At 41.6% G+C, this 15,764-nt stretch overlaps 1 protein-coding gene across 1 annotated transcript in view; it reads right to left on the bottom strand.

Annotated features, from left to right (window-relative positions):
- MMRN1 (multimerin 1) overlaps positions 1 to 15,764 on the bottom strand; it is a 56,403-nt gene that overhangs the window by 13,978 nt on the left and 26,661 nt on the right. The window contains exons 4-6 of the mRNA XM_048847627.2: positions 12,753 to 12,851; positions 8,041 to 8,214; positions 732 to 2,711 (exon numbers count right to left, since the gene is read on the bottom strand). Of these exons, the coding sequence (XP_048703584.2) occupies positions 732 to 2,711; positions 8,041 to 8,214; positions 12,753 to 12,851 (2,253 nt within the window). The remainder of the gene's footprint in view (positions 1 to 731; positions 2,712 to 8,040; positions 8,215 to 12,752; positions 12,852 to 15,764) is intronic.

Here is a 15,764-nt window from a genome sequence, read left to right as displayed (position 1 = left end):
CAAAGCTGATGCAACCCTTGAAGAGCAAACTGGATTCCTATTCTGGTTTTCACATCTTTATTCTGACATCCAACTGCAGAATCTTTATAGCTAATGCATTAGCTGGACTGCCACTTGATTTTCAGATTCTCAGTTGAATTTGAAAGGCTGGGCTGGTATTTAAAAACTAACCCATCATTACTTTTACATCCTTTCACTGAGGGAAAAACCATGGGACCTCAGGAGGTCTTTTGTAAAAAGTCCATTTCTAGAGGACAAACATACTTTAAGAGTATGTCTACACTGCAATTAGACACCTGCAGCTGGCCCATGCCAGCTGAGTTGGGTTCAAAGGACTTGGGCTAAGAGCTATTTAACTGTGGTGTAGATGTTCAGGCTTGGGCTGCAGACCAAGCTCTGGGACGCTCGTACCCCACATGGTCCTAGAGCCTGTGCCGCCACCTATACTTGAACATCTCCACTGCAATTAAACAATCCTGCAGCCCGAGCCCCACGAGCCCAAGTCAGCTGGCATGGGCCCACTGCAGGATTTTAATTGTATTACACAGACACCCACAGTCACAGATATGTTGAGAGTGAGCTGCTGCATTATTTACTCCTAGTCATTTTTTCGTCAAGTTTCCTGCCAACTCCGTTGGGACTGCTAATTGACTTGGTTAATCACATTGATTACATAAGCCTTTATGATAACATTAAAGACCCCAGCAGCTAGTGCCTGGAAAATGCATTACCTGGTTCTATAGCGTTGTCTGTGTTTCTCTGACTTCGGCCTGCCAGACTTGTGGTGGCATTCACTGTCCCTTTTTTCGCTGCAGCTGGTTTCTTTACAGTCTGTTTCATCTGCTTCTGAAGTTTGGTAATATTGCTCAGAGCATCAGCCATGGATTTGTCCACATACCAGGTTAAATTAGACAGGATTGTCCCTGTTTTTATTTCTAATACAGACTCTATGAGCTCTTTTAGGCCTCTCTGCAGCAGTGGGATATCAGGTTGAGCAAGTTTAATTAACTGGGGTACACTAGCATTCACTTTTCGAATGCTAGCTGAGGCATCCTGACACAGCCCCCAAGCCTCATAAGCAGTCTTGTTCAAAAGAGGGATATTAACTGAGAAACGGATAGACTTTGCTTCCAGTGCCTTGACTCTGGAACTCAGTGTCTGTAACTTGAGAGAGACCATTTGTTCTTGTTCCGTTGAAGCAACTTTGCCTTTTTTTAGTGAAACACAATTATTCACCAAAAGCTTGGTTATATTTGACTCAATGCTCTGCAGGCGAACTTCTTGATCTTTTGAGACCACTGTAGAGTGTAACAGCTTTTCTTCTAGTCGACTGATGTCTTGTTGGTGCTCAACCATTTTGGATGATGTTTCATTTAAAATGTGGTAAACTTGTCTGAGGTCAGGGAGGCTTTTTTTCTCATGCTCTTCATATGGAAAATTGGAAAGGTCCTGAATTACTTTTGAAGCATATTGGTGGCTTTGCTTGTCATTGATCAGTGTCTGAAGGGACTCATTCAACCGTTGGAACTGGGGAATAAATGCCAGTATGCTGTCCATCTTCTCAGCACCACAACAGGCCTCGGTCTTATTTTGCAGGACACTTAGAGTATCTTTCAGAACGTAGTTATCCTGAATAGAATCAACAGCACTGTTTAAAACTGTCATGGTCTTATTTAAGCCATCTTCTAGGTCCATGAGGCATTCATTAATACGTCTCTCAAAGACTTCATCTCGAGTTTGAGCCTCACTTTTAAGTCCGTCCTGACTTTTGACAATTTCTTTGACGGTGGAACTCAGACTATTAACAACAGAGGTTAGGTTTGCCAACGTCCTGCTGATTGCTTCCACTTCAATTTGCTGTTCATACTCTGCTGTCAGACTAAACGGTGGTCCCTGCTCAATCAAGGGTTGGAGGATCTCCATATCGTAACACAAATCATTAATTTGCTCATTCATTTTGTCCATCTTATTGCCCAATGGAAAGACGACAGCAGCTAGGGTTTTGTTTAAGACATGCACGTTCTCTTCTGTGCCCTTTAGCTTTATTTGGAAGTCATTCCTGCACTTTGACAATATGTCTTCACATACTGTATGAACAGAATCTCTCTGAATCTCTAATGTAACAGTAAGATTGCTGATCTTGATATCTTGTTCTCTTAAGTCATCATACAGCTGCAGCACCATTAGGCCATGTTTCTTCACTTTCTCATGTAGAGTGAGAATATATTCTGTAACATTATCATTCACTGCTTTATCTACTGGAGGGACATTTTGGTCCGACATCTGTTCAGCTGATAACAGTTGCTCATGGACCTCTTTCATTTCTGTAAGAGTCTTATTCAGAGATTCATAGTAAATGGTGCTTCTTGACTGCTCATGCTGCAAGTCAACTTCCAAGGATTTCTGCTTTGCCTGTAGTTCTTTGATGGGCTTGTCACAAGCAAACCTCATCTCCTCTTTCATCTGTACCATATCATTCTTCAGCTCCAGGATTTCATTCTTTGTTGGTCTGTCTTCTTTGTCCTGGGCATACTTTTGTTGGGTCTCATTCATCTGTTTGACTAATTCTTTTGTGCTTTCAAGATCCTCTGATAAACTAGACACAGTCTTGAAAATTTGGGCCACTGTCTCTTGCATGTCACTTTGGTAGACTTTAAACTGCTCTCTGATAAGGTCTTTGACTAGTTCATTGATACTTTTAGACTTGAGACCTAGAAAAAAAAACAAGAAAAAAAAAAGCAAAAACCAAATAACTAAATAGTCTTTTGTTTATAGACATCCAACATTCTTTCATCTCATGAGTACACACAGTGTGTCGTAAGGAACTGAAATGTAATGGTTGTCTCATTGTGATCTGTTTGCTTGTAAATTTAATTTAATATGGTAGTAATAAAGTGGCCTGTTGGTGTTTGAGGACCTGATACTGTTTCCAGTGAAGTCAAATGGAGCTTTACTGATGATTGCAATCAGCTCAGAATCAGAGACTGAATGTGTGGGTTCAACATTCATTTGCCTAGTCCCAAGCAGAGCAACAGAGAAGGTGTGTGTGTTCTCTTGGCTTACTCTGAGAAAAAGGCTTAATCCTTCCCCTCAACCACCATGTTTAGAAGACTAGGGGAGGAAATATCTGTTTTACCTTGTCTGTGTTTGGTCAGGAGGGGGAGAAAGAAAGAAAATTCATTGTAGCCTACCTGTCATCCATGGAGAGTGAGTGGATAAAAGGAGATGGACAGGAAAAAGGGAATCAAGACAGAGGGGATGGATCCTTCTAATTTTGGTACAACTGACACTTTAGAACTTGTAGGCAGCAGCAAGACCATTGAAAAAGGCTGGTGCTTTGCAGGTCACACCTTTGCCTAGTTGTAGTGGCACCTCTTGTACTTTTAATTTCGTTCACATAAGTACTAATTCTAGAAGGAGTTATGCCAGTGGAATTAAACCATGGTGATATTTGGCCTTAGGAAGAGCATAAGTCATACCTGACACATGGCTCTTTACAAGTAGCCAAATGTTTGCAAAAGCCACACATGCTTTTGGTTCTTGCCTATATAACTTCTGAAAATTATTTGGGCTGCAATTAGGATTCAGAATGAAAAGTGTTCCATTCAACAAGCCTGACTATATAGGAAGCTCCTTGTTTTAAGCATCTTGAATTGTGTGTGTATTTCCAGCTGGAAAAGCAGTGAGCCAAATTGGTAACAGTAGCTTTTTAGGAAATAAGAACAGACCTGCTGTGTATTGTGTCTGGTGAAATGACCGGTAAACGCCCCAGATGCTTCGACAAAGAAGCTGTCAATAGTTCAGCTAGTGGCTTTTTTGAGCCAAGAGAGATAACAGGGAGGAGGGGTTGTAGGTGCAAGAGCATGAAGAGATGCCATTTAAGAAATGGCAGGGAGTTCTCCTGGCAATTCACGCACTTATTTATTGTGTTCCAGGGTCACAGAGGTTTGGGTGATTTTTACACACACACACACACACACACACACACACACACACACACACACACACACACACACACACACACACACACTAACAGAGCAAAGGAATAAAACTGGGCTCTCCAAGCAGAGTTTTTTGTTGCTTAACTGCTGGACACAAATCTGCTGCAGCAGGAAAGAGGCAAAGTCAGAGACGATTGTAAGGAGGAAACCTGAGAATGAAAACCCAGTGGGTGAAGAACTGAAGATGTGGTTTAAGAATAAAATAATTTACAGACGCACTGTGGGTGTCTTCATCCAGGAGTCAGAAAAGTTGCTTCAGTTTGAAAAATGTTCCAGATTTTTAAAAGCGTAAACACGGGGGCAGGGCAGGACCTTAATGGATACGGAGAGGCACAAAGTACCCTTGTCAGCGCTCTTCATCTAAGCAGCATCAAGCCTTGCTACTATTTAGATGGGAGACCACTTCAAAGGAAACCTGGGTGCTGCAGAAAGAGATGTTTGTTCGGGGCTATGTGGTACCCTTACCTTCCCGGTCAATCAGTGCTCCGCCTTAGTGGAAAGCAGCCTGTCTTTTGTGGAGCCGCAGCACCCCTGCTTTTCGGATATCCCCCCCATTATCAAGCAGATTGACAAAATGCACAAGCCTAGGTTCTGCCCTGCCACTGCTGGGGGGGCATGGATGAGCGTTCACATTGCACTCCCCGCCAGGACCTGGCCCAGGCCGGGGAAGCTAATGATTCAACCAGGGGACCAACTCTGGTGAGGAATCCTGGTCACATGCCACCTAAGACTCATTGTGCATATGCTAAGAAGAAGGATGCTTGCAGATCAGGGTAGCCAGCCAGCTGCTACACAGGGAGTAATCTGCATCCTTTCAGTGGCTGCAGTGACCCTTTTTTTTTTTGCCCTGGAGAGAGCAGGGCAGGAATTGTGCCTTCACAGGGGTTTCCGTCTCTGAATCACAGTCACTTCCTCTTGGGGCTACTCCTTGGGTGGTGCAACTTATATTGCCCCTTTGCTCAGGGCTGTGCTGGCAGCTGTATGTTAGTTAATTTGTAAACCAAGGTCCCTGCTACTGGTGGTCAGTAAGGATCCCTGTCCATTTTAGCAAGATTACAGGTATTAATCCTGGCCAAATTCCAATTTGGCTACTTATTTATAGTCTGCAGCTATAAATTCCCTTTGCAGTTTCAACTATTAATGAAGGAATAGCATGTATCAAGGTGTACATGCAAAAGAGGGCAGAGTTAAGGTTTCATGTCCAATTGTAACTGGCATTTTTTGACTTCTAATTGCTTAACTCTACAGTCAATTTAATATTTTAAATATAATATAAAGATACTGTTATAATAATGGAAGGATTCTATTTAAAAATGTCAGAAGAGAAAAAAAGCAAATGGGAGAGCAAGAACGTAGTTTGAGGGAGAAAATAGATATAAAATTTAGACCGAAAATAGAGGGGAAATGTTCAGAGAGAATAACTTGGGCATGAAGAAGGAAGGGAGGTCTGTTAATGCAGCGAAGAACCTACTGAAAAGGTCTTTCTATTCTTGGAGTATCTGATACTCATTATACAAATGCAAGGAACATGACAGATACCCTGGTGATTGGTGCCATATGTCTAAGGTAGGACAGAAATATCCAAGTATGCTCTGAGGTGCAAAGAGATGAAGAATTTGGCATACATGGTACTGTCAGTACACAGAACAGAGCTCAGCAAGCAGCCATTGTGGCCGAGCAAATAGAGCACTGTACTGGACACAGGAGACATGGGTTTGAATCCTGGCTCAACTGATACCCTGCTGGGTGACCTCAAGCAAGTCACTTGTGGCTCCATTTCCCCATCTGTAAATTGTGGGAAATGATACTGGCCTCCTGTGTAAAGTGCTTTGAGACCCACTGATTAAGAGCGAGGTACTCGGTAACCATGACTGAAAAATTAACAGATATTACAAGTGTTGGGATAAGGAGGAAGAGGAAAAACATGTGGAGAGCACAGGAGAGGAGCAGAAGATCTCAATGGAAAGAAAGATGGTCTGTAACTGAAATAGGAGGAACGAAGTGGCGTACAATCCTTGTGGGCTCACCCCAATCTGGTATGCTGTTTTCCCTAGGGGGAATATGGAGGGAGCAGTACTTGTGTACCCCAGACCACAGAAACTGCAATTGTCCCTACCCCGATGAAGGCTCCATGCTCCTCGGAAACATGTGTTGCTGCACCTTTTCATGGGGTGCAGCATCCTATCCACTGTGCATCTGTCCTACTTCTCAGGTCAGTGCGGAGGTGGTCTGAGGACATGGCCCTTCTCCACCTCACCCCAATCTGGTATGCTGTTTGCCCTAGGGGGAATATGGAGGGAGCAGTACTTGTGTACCCCAGAGCACAGAAACTGCAATTGTCCCTACCCCTGATGAAGACAGCACCAGGGAGAGATGTGATCCTAGTTTCCAGTCTCCCCACAGCGCACCTGAAAAAGATTGGCAACAACCCGGGCCTGAGGTTTATAATTAGAGCTAATAAAGGCAGTTGATGGCAGCACTTTCATCATAGCAACTTGATTAGGAGATTGATTTATGTTGGTAATCTAACACAGAACTAGTAATGGGAGATTTCATGTAGCCAGGTAAAACATGGGGCATGATAGGAAAAGGCAATAAAAACTCGAAAACCATTTGTAGACAGACATAGTATAAAAACTGCTATTCTTATAATGTACATTCGTAATTAGGTTTATAATGAGTCCAAAATATAGGTAGAAAGCATGGGCATGGGATTTCAGCAATGCATATCTTGGAAGAATGTGTAAATGATGGATAACACAGAAAGGAATAAAGAAATGGATAGAAAAGATGCAGAGGGGAAATGGGAAATGTTTGAAGACGAATTAAATGTGTGCCCAAGAGTCAATAAATGTAGAAGTGAAAGCAGGCCAATTTGAATGAGAGAGACAGTACAAATGTGATCAGGGGTAAAGCAGAACCACACAGCATGTGGAGTATACAACTCTGGAGACAGAAGGATTGGAAACATGAATTACATTTCGTAGATTTAGAGAAGCGAAGTTTAGAGAAGCATGTTGTTTATGCCTACAATACCAGTTTCCTAAAATTATTCTTTAGCCAATGGATAAAAAACCAAAGTAAGTAGTTGGGGGCAAATCCTGGGAAACTGAGCAAAATGTTGCAGTTCTGAGGGAAGGAATTTTCAGCCCTGATCAGCTGAGGTATCTGTGCAGCTGGACCATAGCTATTACTACGGGGCATGCAAAGGAGTAGTTGATGTGTGTCCTTGCTCCTCCTTGTTTTCTGCAGGTGGATCCGCACTGACCCATTGGCCATGCCCTTGCCACCTTCCCAAAATAGCTATTTTCTATTTTCTTACTTACTTTAGGGGTTGGGGTTCATGTCATGTTTTTTTTAAAAAAAACAAAGAAGTCAAGAAAGAACTTGACAACAAGTACCTTGTCTTTGCTATGTTTTTACCTCAGGAGAGCTCTCACAGGTAACACAAAGTATAAAAAAAAAGAAGTTTTTTTTTTTTTTAAAGCAGTGAAGACAAGCCCTCATTCAAATGCCTTAGCCACAGCTATCCTTCTCCTTGGAGATAGGGCTAAACCCTCAATTACCATTTGGAAAATTTTACTCTTTATCACAAAGGCAAATTTTTCAATAGAATGAATGCTGGATTGTAAACCAAACAACAACAAACCTCCTTAAAGGTTTGCCCCAAACCTGTGTGAAACATGTATTGCACAAATATTATTCAGGCTTCTCAGAAACAGAGCAAAACCCATCTCTCCGACAGCTAGCAAAATGGAGAAAGTGCAAAGGAAAGGAAATTTGTAGAAGTTGTAGATAAACTCATATCCCCTAATAGTGGGTTGGTTTAACTTACCTTGGAGAGTACACAACATATTGTATTGATTATTTACTATTAAAGAGACCAAAATAAAGGTCTTTTAAAAATTGTACTGTCAAAAGAAACAAAGAAAGAGTTCCCTCTGCAAATATGGAATAATAATAGAGGTCAGCATAAGAACATTTTTCCTGGCACCTTTAACAGGGTGAGTGATTGCATTAATTTCTTTCTTTCTTTTACCTTTTAGGAAAGACTGGAAGTCTCTACCCTTATCTTCACTGATTTTGCCTTCCAGAGAGGAGAGTGTCTTGCTCACATCACTCATGGTAGCAGAAATGTTGTCAACCTTCTTCTGTAGAAAAGTCAGTTTCACCTGCTGGCTGCTAATCTGCTCTTTCATTTTTTGTGTCACTGCTTGGTGGAAGAATAGAGCAAAAAAGAAGCTTTATTAAATCATAGGGGAAAGAGGAAGTGGATTTTTTTCTGAGAAGAATTCGCTGAAAGTAGAATGCAAAGTTTCTGAGTTACAATTCATGAGTGAGTCATCTTAATTTTTGTCATATATCACATATTAGTGACATTCAGCAGCACAGCAGTAACTAATTACTGAAGCATCCCATATCCATTATCAAGTATTTATCGTTCTAGAAGAGCTCTTTGAATGGTTAACCTATCTTAATCAGCATAATCCCAGTCTTCTCCCACCTACCACCCAGTGGAGGATTCAGTGATCATTAATTCTTTGTCCCTTAATAGCACCAAGATATTTATTTTCACTGATCATTTACAAATCAATCAACACATGTCGTTTGAATATTCAGTTTTAAGAAGATACATCCATTTATGAGTGATAGGATCAAAAGAAGGACCCTCTGAACAGGGCGGCCAGATCCATCAAGAATGAGCACCAGAAAAATAAAAAAATAATAATACAGGATAGAACCTTTATAGTTCTGACACTAGCATTCAAAAAAGAGCTAATTGCCCAGTCTGGGAAGTTCAGTTATTAAAATATCAATCCAAATTGCCCCTCCTTGTGGTTGTGGTCTATTGAGATTAGTGGATGTCTGGTTCCCAGCTTTTAAATTAGCCAGTCGAGAAGTAAGGCCCTGATCCTGCACTATTAGGGCTTCACGCATACGCCTGCATTGAACATCTTGCAGGAGTGGGTTTTAAGATTGGGATTTTCAAGAGCCTGAGAGAGTTAAGCACTCAAAATATGAGGGAGTTGCGTGCCCAACTCCCTTAAACTCCTTTGAAAATCTCACCTAAATGACAACTTTAAATATATAGATAGATAAATACAGATTTGTTTGCATTACCCCATATGGACCAAACCATGTTTTGACTTAATAAAGCACCTTGCAATGGATCCATACAAATATTTATTAGTGGAGATCCATAGTATTAGTATTGATCTTGTGTCACTTCTCATTATGGCCTCAGTGTCTTTTTCCATGGCAGCAAATGGCAATAGTCACAAATTTGGTGGAAGTATAAAGACTACACAAAGGAAGTAGCCTGCAAAGGGGAATTTTCTTTCAACTGTGCAGTAGTGCAATGGGACAATGATTCTTCAGAATTCTAGTTAGCAGACTCGGTGTTTACACCATCTAGTTTAAAGTGCGGGTCTATGTTGAAAAGTGACTATTTACCACTGGCACTTTCTTATTTAACAGTTCTCCCTGTGGGTAATCTTAGGGTATTGTTGTCCGGGATAGGTCTACAATATGCATGAACACGAGGCTGCAGCAGCATGGATTTTAATACAGGGTCCACAAGCCCACACAGGCCCTGGGTTTACTCAGGTGACTAGCCTGCTCTGAAGCCTGTACTGCTGCAGCTGCACTCCTATTACTACCTGAGCTAACTAGAATAAGATAGCTTGGGTATGTCTGTGTGCTGCAATTACACCCTGATTGCAGTGTAGATGCGTCTTTCCTCAGCTACTGGCCTTAGTGACATTAATAAGAGATTTTGACTACTTTTCACTCCTGTTTACACTTCAGCAATGGGAAAGCAAGTTGAATTCCATTTTGGCTCATGCATAATTGAGAGAACTGTTAACTATATTATATCTGCAGATTCTTTCCTCAGTTATGTTTGTTGATCCTCCCCCCTCTCTTTGCGGCCCCTTGTAGACAGTAGAATTGGATAAGCATAACAATGGTCTGCAGAGAAGGGGATTGCACAGGTATAAGAGAGAACAGAATCTGGCCTGCAGAATTGGTGTAACTGGTAACGAAGCATGAGACAGGAAGATTTGAGTGTCTCGGCCCGGGATGTGTTTACAGGGCTGGCAGCCAGAAAAGACATCTTTTTACTGGTCAACTGAGCAAATCTGATCTAAAAATCATTGAGTGACAATACACATGAGATCCTAAGATACTATCTTTAGAGAGTCACTTTTCAGGGTAGACTTGCACTGTAAGAATTTAGGAGTGAAATAAAATAGTGAAGAAGTGGTGTGCATTCATTTGCCTGTTTATTTTTACGGCTATTTTATGGTCTGCAATTGAGCTCTTCTTTGTCTTCTCACACCATCTCACCCTTGTTGTTGGTATGAGAGCTTTCTCTTCTGTAGCTCCCACTTGAAACACCCTTCCTGTATGTCTGTCCGGCAGCCACTCCCTTTCTTCTCTTGCCTATTCCTTTTCATTTCTCTCTTACTCTTGGTATTTCAGGGGAGGGAGGGCATTCTCCTGTCAGAGTAGCATAGCAGGTCTGAATTCTGACTTTCTGCTCTCCCTATGAATCTCCCCAAGGGAGAGTGGCATACTGAGAAATGAAACTTAAGGATCAGAATTTTACCTACAACAATTATTTGATCTGGCAAAGTGTATTGGAATACAAGGCCAGATGCAGAGGGGATGTAAATGGAGAGGTAAGTAATAGGGTACTTGTTACACCATGAGCTGGTGCAGGCATGTGCAATTCAGACACCAACAGGAAAAAGCAACTAACAGAAAGGTGTACAAAAAGGTGTAATCTAGCTTTATATCTTACACTTTCTTTCACAGCCCGTGGATTCCTTTTCTGGCATCTCACCAGGTAAGTTATATCAGTTCACTACTGCTCACACTGACTTGCCCACGTGTGGGTAACAGCACCATTTAGAGAGGAACAAATAGTTTGCTGTACATAATTTATCGGCAAATGGAGTCTTGCGTTCTTCTTGGGAATAAATATATCACAAGCAAACAATTTCTTCAAACATTCTTCCTTCAAAATATTCAGCATATTTATTTTGTGATTTTTTAAAAAACATCATGCACTGATCTTGAGTAGTTCTCTGTCAGTATCCGATATATAAACTGTTGGCTAATTGGAGTGGGCTGATAAGTCATATTTTATTGGATGTATTTGTAATTCACCCACTGGCATGAGTAAAATTTGGTTTCCTTGACTATTTGTACAGTGTGGCAAGGCTCCTCCTTTGTCTCGCCCGACTTTGCACTTCCCCCTCTGACAGTGGCATAGCCTGCTTTAAATCAGCCCCCCTCTAGTCAGTGTTAATCTTCCCCCTCTGTATTCTCGTATTAATATTTTCAAAGTAGGCCGTATCAAGACAGGCCCAAGGAGTGTTCCTCCAGCAAACAAAAAGAAATCATTTTACAAACACAAAACAAAAGGGGAACACCTTTCCGGGGGGGGGGGAGGGGGTTGTTGTCCTGCTGTTGGCTGCAGGGTGTCCATCCTTCTCCTCAACAGCCATTCAGCTTGGGGGGGTTCCCGCCTTCGGGAGGATTGCAGCTGCTCACCTTAGAGAGGTCTGCCTCTCTACCACCACTAGCCCCAGAGCAGCTCCTCTCTCCTTCCCCTGGCTAACCAGAGGAAGGGGCTTTTAAAGGTCTCAGACAGCCTAATTGGACTCAGGTGTCCCTCACTGACCTGAGGTAACCCTTCTCAGCTGATAGGAAAAAGGGCCTTTATCATTCTAGGCCAAGGTTAACATACCTGCCTTCCCTCACACTCTTGCAGCTGCCCAGCCTGACTTTGTCACCACAGGCGATTACGGAATTCATTGTCTGGAACATTTGTGCTCATAAAACTCCAACATAAAATAGTCGTGGAAAATGAATACAAAAGGGAAGTGAGCCTGGCCAAAGCATATGCATTCAATACTGTAAAAGAATACAATATGTGAGGGGGTCTTTTTTAAGGTATCTAGCTTCATCAATGTTTAGGTCCTCTCTGACTTTAGCTTACTGATTGTATAAAATTACTCATGTTACTGATTGGGGTCTGACTTGGCTTGGCTCTGCCTACATGTGCATAACAAAGAGCCAATCCCTGCCCCAACATCCTCACACTCTAACTATGAAATGATAGACAACAGGTGGTTGCAACTAAGAGAAGGGAAGAACAGAGTAACAGAGAGACAATTATGATTAGCACAATAAGCTGGGGTCATATCACACTCTATTCAGAACAGACCCGTAAAGTATTATTGTATAGCTTGCTTGTGATTCCATTTGGGAAGATGACAATCAAGTGACACCAAACTCCTCTCGTCAAACATTGAGCACTCTGGCGGAAATGCTACTGAACTGGTTTAGAATAAACATATCAGTCTGATAAGAACATATGCAACAGAGAGCGCTAAATCCTCAGCTGGTGTAAATCAGCATAACTCCCCTTTCTTCTGCAATGCAGTGCTAAGCTTTGCTGCCTGTGGATCTGGCCTATTTTTAATAGAGGCGTTGTGGCCACAGTGGGTTTTGTTTTTATTTTGGAGACTGAATCTTTTAGTTGCCTGCTCTTAGACACGGATCCAGAAGGTTCAGTTCCCTCCCCCCTCTCAAAGTAGCACCACCAGTAGAACAGAGCTACAAGAGAATCTGATGCTTCATCTCACAGCTTTTGGCAGCTGGGGATGTCTTTTGTAGTAGCTTTAATAAATAGTGTTGACAATGATTGTGTTAGAGATGACAGTAATTACAACTGCTGACCTGGGTCATTGGGGTCCTGCTGGTTTCCCCGTGTCTCTGCATTGATAGCTGTGTTGCTCTCAGCTTGGTTGCTATGTATAAGCAATGGATGTTGTTGGTCTAAAAGAGGGGGGGAAAGAAAGGAGGTAAGCAAAACATTCAGCATGACTACTTTATCCCGTACTCAGCAATATTGGTACTGCTCTTCATTTCTCCATTCTATCTCTCCCAAAACCTAATTGTCTGTGGTGATTCCTCAGTTAGCAATTTAGCCCATCTGTAACACATGTGGACCATTGGTGAAGACAGTGACTGGATTTAATTCTGACCAGAGAAGATTATAAATGTCTCACAGATGTTGCAATTCATTGTGATTTGTAGAAGTTGGTGCCAATACAAGATTAAACCTCCCCTATAATTAGGAACATTCAGAAATCTGGATTAAATTTAGAGTAGAGGCTTTAAGACAGATATAAAACAAAACTAATTTATAAAAATATCTTATGTCTTTGCCTGATGGCTAGCTAAAGAAATTTTCAGCTGGTGTCTAACAAAGAATAGAGAATGGCTTTTTGCTTATTGAAAATCAAACATTTTAAAAAAACAGAATTGTACAAACAATACATTTTGTGAGCATCAAACTAAGTACAGAAAGGTAATAAAAGTCACCTTAATTGACTACGGAAAGCAGCATAATCTAGTGATAGGGATTCGGTACTCATATCTGACTTGCTCTGTGACCTTCATGTGGCTTCTCTGTGCCTCAGTTTCCCTAGATATGATGGGGGTTATCTGTGCTTTACCACTTCAAGTATTTTGAGAGCAGCAGATAAAAAGTGCCACATAAATGACAGGCATTATAATGGATAAGTGAACAACAGAGCTAATTGGATACACATTTACCAAGAGTTAAGCTACAACAGAAACAAGAGATGTGCCTGGGCTGCAAAGTAAAGATTCATGTTTGGATCTGAACTTTCCCTAAACTGCAAGAGGAGAGGAGGGAGATTTGAGATGAGGGCTTTCATGTGCTACACACCTCCTCTCTAAATGGAAAGAGCTTTTTTGTGTGAAGAGAATGGCAATATTAAAGTATTGCAGGGCATTTTTCTATAAGTCAACCACAACATTTAATAAAATAACAACTCCCTATCTATTTAAAGAGGAGATTTTCTAAAAGCAGGAAAACAGCTGTGGGATCATGTATTTTAACCACAGTTGCTGTTATACTAGTTTCCTTAGAACAAGCAGTATTTATGGTAGGATTTTCAAATGTGAGGGGAGCTCAAATCTTCAAGTGAATGTAAACTAAAACAGAAACTGTTTTAAGATTAAGAAAAGATTCAGATAAGTAGTTCACTCAGCCCTCCCTCCCTTTTTTTCCTTCTCTTTGTATCAGTGTATCTGTTGGGCTGGCTGCTTTCTTTAGATCTCAGGGGTTATGAGACTTCTTGAGGGCCACAGGGTGAGTAAGAGAAACCTGAGAAGCAGGGGCCCTTGGCAGCAGGAAGTCTAATAATGAGGGGTCATAGCAGTGCAAGATACCTGCAATTCTCTCTCTGGCAAGGGGTCCTACCACCAATGGAAATTCAAAGTGTGAAGCACTACTGGGGAGGAGGAGAAAGATCATGGAATGGGCTGATTCAGCACATTCCCTGGGCAACCTTTGCTGGTACAATTCCTAATGACCCCAACTGTCATTTAAAGCTCATCTCTCCCTCTAGAACCCCGATGCAGCTTGCCAAAGCAAACACTCTCTAATCTCCTCAGGAGTGAACCCAAACTGAATAGGGATGAATCTAGCCCATTTCATTCAGGGGCTCATCTGACTCAGGCAAGATATGGAGATTGCTGTAGATGAGGGTAGTATTAGTCCAGAATTCAAAGGAATATTTAGACTAGAGATCTCTACACCGTAGAATAGCATTCAAACTCCTTGGGCTCAGGGAGGAGGAGCTGAGAGTCAGGCTAAAGGGAAGGTGAGGACAGGGGAAGGGAGAAAGATCTGTTTGGAGTGAGAGAAGAAAGGCAGAGGCAAGATGGAAAAGAGCAGGGATGGAGACCTGAAAAGGTTCAGATAAATTCAAATATCCAAATTTTGTAGGAATTGTCTGAACCTTTTGAAGCTTGCCCATTATTCGTATAATAATCAATACATACTTTGCACAAGGTGTCCCTTATGGACCTTCATGGAGATGCAGAGCTATCCTGGTGACTCTCTCTGGCAACCAGACCAGATGGGTCCTATAAGTTCCAAACTTAGAATATTGAGGGATTTGAGTGTGTCTGTAATGTAAAGAGAACTAGTGGCAGGGACAGTGAGGTTCTGCAAGGAAAAACTCAAAACTGCCACCCAGAGGAGGAACCTTAGGCCGAAGTTGATATTGATTGGTATTTAAATGAACAATAAAGGCAAATCCAAGAAAGGTTGTAAGTTTGGAAAACATCCATTATCTATATTGGGAGCTGGGTGGGAACTCCATCCATTTATGCACGTTTGTGGCACGTTTCATATGAGGATCTCAAAGCATTTTACACAAGTAGGCAAATTGTATTATTCTCATTTTACAGGAGGGGAAACAAAGTCTCATAAAAGATATTGTCTTGCCTGTGCCAAACAGGGAGCCACTGGCAGAGTTAAGAATAGAACCAAGGTTTCCTGCCTCCCAGGCCTCTGCTTTAACCACTAGACAATGTTGCCTCTCTTATGCCTGTCTTAATATTGAAATCAATAGGACGGTTTGCAGTGTAAAGTACTACTTACCCTGAGTAGGGGTGGCTAAAATAGACGCTACACATTTACTAAGTGTGCAAAATATTTCATAAATAACTTGGGTCTAGTTGGAAGGTTATGGACAGGAGCAAGAGTGATAATTTGGTTGACAGGATTTCTGACCCCAAATACAGGATAAGTAGAAAAGGATAGGTTTAGGGAGACTATTTTCAGGTAAAGAACTGAAATCTAGTTTGGTCCTAACCTGACTCTCCAAGGTAACTGAATGGAATGAAATATATATATAAATTTCCCTACTT

This window comes from Caretta caretta, chromosome 4, assembly GCF_965140235.1.
Source record: "Caretta caretta isolate rCarCar2 chromosome 4, rCarCar1.hap1, whole genome shotgun sequence".
NCBI lineage: Eukaryota > Metazoa > Chordata > Testudines > Cheloniidae > Caretta > Caretta caretta.
Note: the sequence above shows the minus strand (reverse complement) of the source record. Positions and strands in the feature narration are given on the sequence as shown.